This window comes from Oncorhynchus nerka, linkage group LG2 (assembly GCF_034236695.1).
Source record: "Oncorhynchus nerka isolate Pitt River linkage group LG2, Oner_Uvic_2.0, whole genome shotgun sequence".
In the NCBI taxonomy this organism is placed as follows: Eukaryota; Metazoa; Chordata; class Actinopteri; order Salmoniformes; family Salmonidae; genus Oncorhynchus; species Oncorhynchus nerka.
In genome coordinates, this window is record NC_088397.1 from 62,222,041 (window position 1) to 62,234,639 (window position 12,599).

A 12,599-nucleotide genomic window follows, 5' to 3' on the forward strand; every position below is an offset into this window, starting at 1 on the left:
ATGGAGGAAATTATTTTATGCCATTGAAACTAGCATTTCTCTCCTGTTCCATTGGTTTTCATATTAACTTTCTTTTGTTGTCCAGAAGCCAAAGGCACAATCCTAGTCATATTATCAACCCAGCCTAGTTGTCACATCTTTAGAAACTTAGAAAGAGGGGGAATCTAAAAGAGATTTAAAACTCTGTCCCACATGCATCAGGTGCACTGTTTACAATGGAGTTTTCCTGCAGAATGCATTTTGGCAAATTACATTGTATTGGTTGCTTCATTACAGGAGTTGCATGTTCTGTTAAGATGAATGACCATAATCTACATGTGATTTCAGTCATTCTGAGCACTGGGGGTGGACACCCTAGCCAGGATACCAGGGTTAACATCCCTACTCTTATAAGTGCCATGGGATCTTTAGTGACCACAGAGAGTCGGGACACCCCTTTAATGTCCCATCTGAAAGACAGCACCGTCCCCAATCACTGCCTTGGCGAATTGGGATATTTTTGGGGGGACCAGAGGAAGAGTGCCTCCAATATCACCTCCAGCAGAATCTGGTCTCCCATCCAGGGACTGACCAGGACCAACCCTGCTTAGCTTCAGAGACAAGCCAGCAGTGGGATGCAGGATGGTATACACTCATGTATGCACACACACACAAACATTGACTTACCGTCCAGGGACAACCAGTCGTGTTGTGAGGAGGGCAGGGCGGGCAAGTCTCGAGCTTTATACTCAAACACCACAGAGGAAGAGATCACATCCCCACCCATAGCCACCTGCAGCATCACCAAACCTGTTTCATGGGCTAACACACACACACACACACACACACACACACACACACACACACACACACACACACACACACACACACACACACACACACACACACACACACATGGGTTGGGATTAGTAATAGAGTGTGTGCATGAGAAAGTAGTTTGCTGAGTGTATGCATGTCTCTGTGTGTGTGTGTGTGTGTGTGTGTGTGTGAGTGTGTTACCAGGGCAGTAGCAGCGCAGTACTCCTGGCTGTATGAGAGCAGCTGGGACACTGATGTGGTCAAACAGACAGCTGTACTCCCTGCTGGCCTCCAGCCAGGGACCTGTTATCAACACTTTCACCCCACCCTGAAACAAAGACACACAGTCACATGCAGTGATGTTGTGTGTGTGTGAAAGCGTCCAAGGGGATGACGCCACTCTGTATGTTCTCTTTCTTAGTGTCTCCCCAGTCTCAGTCTGACCCTCTTCCCACTGGGCACTGACATCAATGCTGAGCCACAGACCGTGTGTGTGTGTGTCTCAGGTCATTAATGTCTCAGAGGATCTACGTCAGACTCTTACTGCGTACAGACAGACTTATGAGCCTTATGAGTTATATGGTTGCTGATAGTTCATGTATACTAGTGTAATCTATACACTACTTTCTATGTCTATGTAGCTACTTTGGGTGATATATCCATTCAGAAGCTAGGGAATAGGAAGTTGGGCTTCAAGATGTAAGAGGTCAGAGGTTACGGGTTAGGTACTAGTGACTCACCTCTGGGTAAGACCACTCAGGAGAGTAGTCTGTCACCCCAAAAAGCCTCCCCGTCTCTGGCAGCAATCTCAGAGGTCCCTGCTCCACCTCTGAACCCTGAATGGGGGCTGCTCCTGCCTCCTGGCCCTCCCCAACCTCCTCCTGGGGCATCAGAGCAGGGGTGTAGAGTGCACTGCCTCCTGTCCCGGCCACCGCGCCCCCTCCACCCCCTCAACAGAGATGAAGTCATTGATGAGGTCAGAGAACTGGTTCCCAAACGATGCCTCAAAGCCTTCCAGGCTGATGCCCCCGCCTGCTCCCTCAGCTCCCCCAGCCTCACCTACACCCGGCTGGGGAAGAGTAGAGCTGTACAACCCCCCCTCCATGGCTGCTCCAGCTAGAGACTGAGGACTGTCCACCACTGAGCTGTTAACTCCTGCATCTCTGACCCCGTTACTGAAAATATATTTCCCTCCTATTTCTTGTCCTCCCTCTACTCCCCCACTCTTGGTTGTTGGCTGTAGGTAGTGATCTCCACCTCTCCCAACACCAGTGTTGTTTCTGTAGGCCTCATGCTGTTCCCCAGGATTGAGGAGTAACTCTGCCCTCTTTTGTGTCTCTTTCTCTGGGGACGTCACCTTCCCAGGTCCTCTGGTGCTCAGCTGGTCTTTTCTGATCTCCTGCCCCCTTACAGGAAAGCTACCCAGCCCCACTAGATCCCCCTGGCTGCTTTCCTCACTGTGGCCATGTTGGTCTGGTGAGGGTTGGTGGAGGTAAGTGTGAGGGTCTCCGTTGGTGCCTGTAGAGTCAGTCTGTGGTATAGTAGATAGGCCCAGATAAGCCTGGGTCTCGCCTGAGTTCTGGCCCGTCTCAGAGGCACAGATCTGGGGCTGGGTGGCCTGGGCGAGGGGGGTCTTAGGGGAGGCCTGCAAGAAGAGACTGGGGGAGTGTTGGTGTATCTGCTGTGCCAAGCTCTGGGCGCAGGCTGATGACATCACAGCACTGAAGTCCATTTGCTCCAGTGTGGTGCTAGGGCTCAGGCCCGTCCCCTCGCCAGCGTACCCGCTCTGATTATCCAGCGGCTGCTCCAGGGGAGTGTCTTCGGTCTTGATGTTTACGAGCGTGGCGTTGAATAAATAGCCGTTAGCCGTTAGTGACTGTGGAGAGCAGCGGAGCCCCCCCTCACTATTACAGCTACCTTCCTCGGCCTTACCCCCTCCTCCCCCGTATGTTTGGCCCTGCTTGGGGTTGTTGAGGAAGCAGTCTGGGTCAAAGTTCATGCTGGTCTCAAGAAGGTTGACTCCAGAACCTCCAGCATCCAGACTGCTGGAGAGGACCAACTCCCCCCCTTCCTCTGCTAACCCCACCCGCCCAGGGAACTCAAAGCGCTGGGTGTCTGGGGCAACAGCCAGTAGAATCCCAGTGGTGGTGGCGTCATGGGTGGAGCCAATCAGCTGGGCGTGTTCTGTGGTGTACACGGAATCCCCTGTTACCGTGGCAACCTCAGACATGAACACAGCAGCAGAGCTCTGTGATAGGCTCCTGGCCAGGCCGAGGGCGGGACTGTCTGCAGTAATGTCGCTGGTGATTGACAGTGGGGAGCTCTGTGTGGTGTCGGGAACCTCCACCTGATTGGTGGATGTGGAGGAGACTTCCATGCTGCTCTGGGGAAGCAGGGAGGGTTTGGGCAACCTTCCATTCTTCCTCTCCCCCCCTCCTCTGCTCCTGGCCCCCACTCCAGGACTGGGCTCTGTCTGCCCCTCAGACACATCACTGTTCTGCACCTCTGTCCCAGACCTTGTCCCAGACCCTGTCCCTGTCCCAGCCCCTGTCCCAGTCCCATCCCCTGTCCCTGTCTTTGCTTCTAATTTGGGGGAGATAATGCGGTGTTTGGCTGTGGAGCATTTCTGGTGCAGGCTACTCCCAGCACCTGGGAGAGAGGACAGAGAGATGGAGAGGGAAAGAAGGAGGGGTGAAAATGACAGAGAGATGGAGAGGGGAGAAGGAGGGGTGGAAAGGACAGAGAGATGGAGAGGGGGAGAAGGAGGGGTGAAAAGGACAGAGAGATGGAGAGGGGGAGAAGGAGGGGTGAAAAGGACAGAGAGATGGAGAGGAAAAGAAGGAGGACAGGGTGAAAATGACAGAGAGATGGAGAGAGGGGAGAAGGAGGGGTGGAAAGGACAGAGAGATGGAGAGGGGGAGAAGGAGGGGTGAAAAGGACAGAGATGGAGAGGGGGAGAAGGAGGAGGGGTGAAAAGGACAGAGAGATGGAGAGGGGGAGAAGGAGGGGTGGAAAGGACAGAGAGATGGAGAGGGGGAGAAGGAGGGGGTGAAAAGGACAGAGAGATGAAAAGGACAGAGAGATGGAGAGGGGGAGAAGGAGGGGTGGAAAGGACAGAGAGATGGAGAGGGGGAGAAGGAGGGGTGGAAAGGACAGAGAGATGGAGAGGGGGAGAAGGAGGGGTGGAAAGGACAGAGAGATGGAGAGGGGGAGAAGGAGGGGTGGAAAGGACAGAGAGATGGAGAGGGGGATGGAAGGAGGGGGTGAAAAGGACATAGAGATGGAGAGGGGGAGAAGGAGGGGTGGAAAGGACAGAGAGATGGAGAGAGGGGGAGAAGGAGGGGTGGAAAGGACAGAGAGATGGAGGGGGGACAGAGAAGGAGGGGTGAAAAGGACAGAGAGATGGAGAGGGGGAGAAGGAGGGGTGGAAAGGACAGAGAGATGGAGAGGGGGAGAAGGAGGGGTGAAAAGGACAGAGAGATGGATAATGACAAATGTATTGAAAATGAAATACAGAAATATTTAATTTACATACAGTAATACTGAATTTATTTAGGCTTGCCATAGCAAAGAGGTTAAATACTTATTGACCCAAGACATTTCAGCTTTGTTAACATTTCTAAAAACATAATTCCACTTTGACATTATGGGGTATTGTGTGTATACCAGTGACAAACAACATCAACATTTAATAGGTTTTAAATCCAGGCTGTTACACAACAAAATGTGGAAAAAGTCAAGGGGTGTGAATACTTTCTGAAGGTACTGTATGTGATTGTATACAAATGTAAGCAAGGTTTGAAATGATCTGTTTGGGATGCTTGATGTCAATATGCAGTCTACAAATGATTTGTAATTATGTTCCTGCCCCCTGACCATCCGCTCAAGAACAAATAGTAAATCTAGTCGATGCTACCTGCCTTAGAGCAGTGATTCGCAAGCTGGGGGGCGGGTTCCCAAAACTCACTCCAGCTTTCAACATACTCTTGAAAGTTGTAATAGTAGAATGCACAAGGTTCAATTGCAAAATTGTGTGGTGCATCATCAGTTTTCCTCTTGTCATGTCATTGCAGACCTTAGAGAGCTATTTATTTACAACCTGTCAGAAATGTCCAGATCAACTAGCCCATGTAAGCTACCTTTTTTTAGCTATTTAGCTTTTAGCGTTCTTTTGCCAAAATATTTTATTTTAATGTTTGAGTCACTCAAATATCACATTAATACACATCAGTAGTTTTAAAATGGCAAAATGTTCTCTCCACCAACAAGAGGGGTGTGAACAGTTTGTGTCACAAACAGTGCCCATAGAAATAAACATGGATTGCGTCCGGGGGGCTCACTCAACATCTATAGCCTATTATAGCTTATTATTGAACAACCTACAGCACCCGATGTCACAGGAAGGCCAAAAAGGTCATCAAGGACAACAACCACTTGAGCCACTGCCTGTTCACCCCGCTATCATCCAGAAGGAGAGGTCAGTACAGGTGCATCAAGGCGGGGACCGAGAGACTGAAAAGCAGCTTCTATCTCAAGGCCATCAGACTGTTAAACAGCCATCAGTAGCAAATCAAATCAAATCAAATTGTATTTGTCACATACACATGGTTAGCAGATGTTAATGCGAGTGTAGCGAAATGCTTGTGCTTCTAGTTCCGACAATGCAGTAATAACCAACAAGTAATCTAACTAACAATTCCATAACTACTGTCTTATACACAGTGTAAGGGGATAAAGAATATGTACATAAAGATATATGAATGAGTGATGGTACAGAGCAGCATAGGCAAGATACAGTAGATGGTATCGAGTACAGTATATACATATGAGATGAGTATGTAAACAAAGTGGCATAGTTAAAGTGGCTAGTGATACATGTATTACATAAGGATGCAGTAGATGATATAGAGTACAATATATAAGTATACATATGAGATGAATAATGTAGGGTATGTAAACATTATATTAGGTAGCATTGTTTAAAGTGGCTAGTGATATATTTTACATCATTTCCCATCAATTCCCATTATTAAAGTGGCTGGAGTTGAGTCAGTGTGTTGGCAGCAGCCACTCAATGTTAGTGGTGGCTGTTTAACAGTCTGATGGCCTTGAGATAGAAGCTGTTTTTCAGTCTCTCGGTCCCAGCTTTGATGCACCTGTACTGACCTCGCCTTCTGGATGATAGCGGGGTGAACAGGCAGTGGCTCGGGTGGTTGTTGTCCTTGCTGATCTTTATGACCTTCCTGTAACATCGGGTGGTGTAGGTGTCCTGGAGGGCAGGTAGTTTGCCCCCGGTGATGCGTTGTGCAGACCTCACTACCCTCTGGAGAGCCTTACGGTTGTGGGCGGAGCAGTTGCCGTACCAGGCGGTGATACAGCCCGCCAGGATGCTCTCGATTGTGCATCTGTAGAAGTTTGTGAGTGCTTTTGGTGACAAGCCGAATTTCTTCAGCCTCCTGAGGTTGAAGAGGCGCTGCTGCGCCTTCTTCACGATGCTGTCTGTGTGAGTGGACCAATTCAGTTTGTCTGTGATGTGTATGCCGAGGAACTTAAAACTTACTACCCTCTCCACTACTGTTCCATCGATGTGGATAGGGGGGTGTTCCCTCTGCTGTTTCCTGAAGTCCACAATCATCTCCTTAGTTTTGTTGACCTTAGAGGCTTCTGCCCTATATACTGTACATAGACTTGAAATCACTGGCCACTTTAATAATAGAACACTAGTCACTTTAATAATGTTTACATATTTTGCATTACTCATCTCATATGTATATACTATATTCTATTCTATTCTAATGTATTTTAGTCTATGCCGCTCTGACATTGCTCGTCCAAATATCTATATATTCTTAATTCCATTCCTTTACTGAAAATGTGTGTGTATTGTTGTGAAATTGTTAGATATTACTTGTTAGATATTTCTGCACTGTTGGAGCTAGAAACACAAACATTTCGCTACAACCACACTAATCTTTTATTTATTTAACATTTATTTAACTAGGCAAGTCAGTTATTAACAAATTCTTATATACAAAGGCCTTTTGAACTGAAAACATTTAACAGAATGTGACTGGCAGAACGGTGGAGGATGGGGGCTCCAGTAGATATCTCAGATAGGGGGGAGTGAGGCCTAAGAGGGTTTTATAAATAAGCATCAATCAGTGGGTCTTGCGACGGGTATACGAAGTTGACCAGTGTACAGGGGAGTATAGAGTATAGAGTGCAGTGATGTGTCCTATAAGGAGCATTGGTGGTAAATCTGATGGCCGAATGTTACAGAATATCTAGCCGCTCGAGAGCACTCTTACCTGCCAATCTATAAATTATGTCTCCATAATCTAGCATGGGTAGTGATGGACATCTGAATCAGGGTTAGTTTGGCAGCTGGGATGAAAGAGGAGCGATTACGATAGAGGAAACCATGTCTAGATTTAACTTTAGCTTGCAACTTTGATATGTGCTGAGAGAAGGACAGTGTACCGTCTAACCATACTTCCAAGTAACTGTATGAGGTGACTACCTCAAGCTCTAAACCCTCAGAGGTAGTAATCACACCTGTGGGGAGAGGGGCATTATTCTTACCAAACCACATGACCTTTGTTTTGGAGGTGTTCAGAACAAGGTTAAGGGTAGAGAAAACTTGTTGGACACTAAGAAAGCTTTGTTGTAGATCATTTCACACAAAATCCAGGGTGGGGCCAGCTGAGTGTAAGACTGTATCATCTGCATGTAAATGGAAGAGAGAGCTTTCTACTGCCTGAGCTATGTTTTTGATGTAAATTGCGAAGAGCGTGGGGGCTAGGATTGAGCCTTGGGGTACTCCCTTGGTGACAGGCAGTGGCCGAGACAGCAGATGTTCTGACTTCATACACTGCACTCTTTGAGAGAGGTAGAGAGCAGAAATCAGTGAAGCAGATATCAGAGCACAAGTCAGAATTGGGGCTAGCAACAGTAGATGGGCCAGGGTGTACATGCACATTTCCAGATATCATCAACAGTAATACAATCAATAATATCTGATAAACATGTGTATGTGACCAATAAAATTTTATTTGATGTTCCCCAATGCTGGAAAAGGGGCCTGAGCGGAAAAGTTTGGTAACCCTTGCAAGATGAAGAGTTAAATGACATACAGTGTGAGGGTGTCACCATGTGTTGAAAGTGTGAACTACACACTGAATTGATGTACACCAGGGGGTGTCAGACTCATTTTGTCCTGGGGCTAGGGGGACACATTTTCTCTCTTTCTTGAGGTCTGGAGGGCTGCAATGCAAATTGGGTATATTGCCTTGCCGCCAAAAGACACAAAAACACAATGGACATGTTTACATTTACGTCCATTATCATTTCATTTCAGGACTCAAAGGCCAGCATTGCCTGAACAGAAAGGATTTATTAAGCAGATGTTGACTTATCAACTGTATGCAAGCATTCTCTGTTTTGATCTTGCCAACTCCCATTGTCACACCTCCGAGAAGCTGAGGTGTTGTTGTCTTTACAGGTCTGTAGTCCTATCTGATTGGAGGTTAACTTTACAGTAATACTATTGGTCAACAGTTCAGATTTTGAATCCAAACAACTCAGATGTTGTAAAAGGGTCTAAGATTTATTGTCTTTATTTTTTCCCCCTGACTTTCTGTGGTGAGATATAAACTGTATTTCTTTCTCTCTCCCTCTCCCATGAGCTATGGGCCAAGGCACAAGCCATGGTTTCCTTGTCTCTCTCTCTCTCCCTCTCCCATGAGCTATGGGCCAAGGCACAAGCCATGGTTTCCTTGTCTCTCTCTCTCTCCCTCTCCCATGAGCTATGGGCCAAGGCACAAGCCATGGTTTCCTTTGTCTCTCTCTCTCTCCCTCTCCCATGAGCTATGGGCCAAGGCACAAGCCATGGTTTCCTTGTCTCTCTCTCTCTCCCTCTCCCATGAGCTATGGGCCAAGGCACAAGCCATGGTTTCCTTGTCTCTCTCTCTCTCCCTCTCCCATGAGCTATGGGCCAAGGCACAAGCCATGGTTTCCTTGTCTCTCTCTCTCTCCCTCTCCCATGAGCTATGGGCCAAGGCACAAGCCATGGTTTCCTTGTCTCTCTCTCTCTCCCTCTCCCATGAGCTATGGGCCAAGGCACAAGCCATGGTTTCCTTGTCTCTCTCTCTCCCTCTCCCATGAGCTATGGGCCAAGGCACAAGCCATGGTTTCCTTGTCTCTCTCTCTCCCTCTCCCATGAGCTATGGGCCAAGGCACAAGCCATGGTTTCCTTGTCTCTCTCTCTCCCTCTCCCATGAGCTATGGGCCAAGGCACAAGCCATGGTTTCCTTGTCTCTCTCTCTCTCCCTCTCCCATGAGCTATGGGCCAAGGCACAAGCCATGGTTTCCTTGTCTCTCTCTCTCTCCCTCTCCCATGAGCTATGGGCCAAGGCACAAGCCATGGTTTCCTTGTCTCTCTCTCTCCCTCTCCCATGAGCTATGGGCCAAGGCACAAGCCATGGTTTCCTTGTCTCTCTCTCTCCCTCTCCCATGAGCTATGGGCCAAGGCACAAGCCATGGTTTCCTTGTCTCTCTCTCTCCCTCTCCCTCTCCCATGAGCTATGGGCCAAGGCACAAGCCATGGTTTCCTTGTCTCTCTCTCTCTCCCTCTCCCATGAGCTATGGGCCAAGGCACAAGCCATGGTTTCCTTGTCTCTCTCTCTCTCCCTCTCCCATGAGCTATGGGCCAAGGCACAAGCCATGGTTTCCTTGTCTCTCTCTCTCCCTCTCCCTCTCCCATGAGCTATGGGCCAAGGCACAAGCCATGGTTTCCTTGTCTCTCTCTCTCTCCCTCTGTGATCATGCTTAGAATAATGCCTTGAAATGCTTTCTAGTTTAAGCTTATGCCTTGTAAATGTAATAATTCATTTTTCAAAGTAATTAAATGCACCTGTATTTAGAATTCCATTCTCAGATATTTGTGAATTTTGTTATTTTTATCATTTTATTAACCTTTATTTAACTACGCAAGTCAGTTAAGAACAAATTCTTATTTACAATGACGGCCTACCAAAAGGCCTCCTGCAAATAGTATTGCCTATTACTGTAACTCAACTGTAGTCTAATGCATATTGCTATTCATCTTATGGAGTCAGATAAACATTTTAATAGGCTAATAGCTTAGTCTTATTACGATTCGCATGTGAGGTATATATGATATGCATATAGGATAAATATTACCACACAACACAGACACATTAGAAACGGACTGACACTGAAATCCAACGCTGTTGGGTACATAAATGCAACTCACACATCTCAACACAGACAGTGCTGGTCCCAGAGAGAGCAATCCTCTGGGTTTGTAACAAACTAGAACTCTCTCTAACTCACACTCACTCATGAATAATGCATGCTGGGTATTTTGAACAGATGCTCCTCGCCCCCTTGTGTCTCCCCCCTGTGTCTGAGGACAGACGGTACACACACACACACACACACACACACACACACACACACACACACAGTTTTGTACAGCTAACCTTGTGGCGACATACAATTCAGTCCCATTCAAAATCCAATTCTCCCTAACCCCTAAACCTAACCCATACCCTTACACTAACCCTAAACTGAAAACTTAACTTTAACCCTAAACCTAACTCCTCACCTTAAAACTATACATAAACCTAATTCTCACCCTAACCTTAAATCCCAAAGAAATAGCATTTGACCTTGTGGGGACTAACAAAATGTCCCCAGTTGTTCAAATTTTTGTTAGTTTACTATTCTTGTGGGGACTTCTGGTATAAACACACACACACACACACACACACACACACACACACACACACACACACACACACACACACACACACACACACACACACACACACACGCAATGCCTCTGCCTGCAGTCTTCGATGGCCACTGAGGGGCAGTGTGGTTCTGTTAAAGTCAAACTGACTCAGAAGAGAGAGGAACAGTAGATTTGGATGGAGATTTGGAACTAGACTCACAGCTCTCATATAACCATGACAACTCATGTGCTAAATCATTTAATGACATAAAATATAAAATAAGTTATCAGGGTTTATTCAATTGGATGAAGAAAGATATGTGATTTGTAGAATAGACTTGGCTTCCTTATGAGTGCAAGGTGAGGAGATGAAGTTTTAAAGGGGCTAGAGGTCAGGGGTTAAATGTGACTCACACATGGGTTTGAGCTGTCCAATGAGCTCCTCCTTGCTCCACTTGGCCCACTCCTTCCTGTCTGTGTTGATGGAGCAGAGGACAGGCCCACATGGCTTCCCACTGTCGTCCACCGCTGGAACGTTCAGGTAGTGTACCAACACTATGTCTGGGTTCTACACAGAGAGGGAAGACATTTATCAAATAAACATTTATTGGTGGAGAGAGGGGGGATGGAGGGAGAAAGAACTAGAGAGGGTGGGAATGAGAGTGTTAAACAAATCAAAATATATTTTATATTTGAGATTCTTCAAAGTAGCCACCCTTTGGCTTGATTACAGCTTTTCACACTCTTGGCATTTTCTCAACCAGCTTCTTTAGGTAGTCACCTGGAATGCTTTCAATTAACAGGTCTGTCTTGTTAAAAGTTAAATTTGTGGAATTTCTTTCCTTCTTAATGTGCTTGAGCTAATCAGCTGTGTTGTGTCAAGGTAGGGGTGGTATACAGAAGATAGCCCTATTTGGTAAAATACCATATTATGGCAAGAACAGCACATGAAGGTCAGTCAATCCGGATAATTTCAAGATTTTTAAAATGCAGTCGCAAAAACCAAACTTTTAACTGGGTTATTTAATAGTTTTTATGTTTTCACTATTATTCTACAATGTAGATGAGATGGTCCTAGGAGAAGGTGGGAGAGAGGGAACGAGGGAAAAGGAAAGTAGAGGATAAAGAGGTCAGGCATTGAGTGTCAGAGGAGAGATTCTCACCTGCCATTTCAAAGTTTGAACAGCTAAAGCCCCTTCAACCCTGCTGTGTGTGTATGTGTGTGGTTGTGTGTGTTTTCAACCCTCATTCACTACAGGTCCCTCATCTCTGGCTCCAGGAGTGTATGAAAGATTAAGCACACACAGGTATGGTTCCTACCCTGCTGGGTGAGAGCGAGTGTGCGTGTGTGTGGATGAGTATGTATGTGTGTACGTGTACAAGCATGGTTAAAGACACATCATGTTGCCTGTCCTCAGTTTGACTATGGCCCTCTGACCATCTTTAACTTGAGCAGAGGAGTGAGATGAGTGAGTGGAGTGAGAGGAGGGAGAGGAGTGAGGTGAGAGGAGGGAGAGGAGTGAGGTGAGAGGAGGGAGAGGAGTGAGGTGAGAGGAGGGAGAGGAGTGAGGTGAGAGGAGGGAGAGGAGTGAGTTGAGAGGAAGAGGGTGAAGAGTGAGAGGAGGGAGAGGAGTGAGAGGAGTGAGAGGAGGGGAGGAGGGAGAGGAGGGAGATGAGGGGAGGAGGGAGAGGAGGAGGATGAGGGGAGGAGGGAGAGGAGGGAGATGAGGGAGAGGAGTGAGATGAGTGAGTGTGACTGAGGCCGTATTTCTGTCCCTCATATGAGCAGCAGAGTGAAACAAACATTAATAACACACCTCTATACACAGGGGAGATCAGGGTCCGTGTGTGTGTGTGTGTGTTTCCTTGAAAAGCCAGGCAGGGAGTACACCACATACAGAGAAGTGTGTCTACTTTTCCAGCCCAGTGGAGTCTGGCTAGGTCAGAGTCAGATATACAAATAGATAGAGATGACAACACCAACCAGGCACATTCTGGGAGTTCAACTTTGTTGACATTGCAGTTACTAATTCAATACAAGCAT

The 12,599-nt window shown here is 47.1% G+C and overlaps 1 protein-coding gene across 1 annotated transcript in view; it reads right to left on the reverse strand.

Moving 5' to 3' along the window:
* Nucleotides 1-12,599, reverse strand: part of LOC115139198 (calmodulin-binding transcription activator 1-like) — a 136,996-nt gene that overhangs the window by 17,426 nt on the left and 106,971 nt on the right. The window contains 5 exon segments of the mRNA XM_065021748.1: nucleotides 667-801; nucleotides 1,000-1,126; nucleotides 1,539-1,679; nucleotides 1,682-3,447; nucleotides 10,970-11,123. Of these exon segments, the coding sequence (XP_064877820.1) occupies nucleotides 667-801; nucleotides 1,000-1,126; nucleotides 1,539-1,679; nucleotides 1,682-3,447; nucleotides 10,970-11,123 (2,323 nt within the window).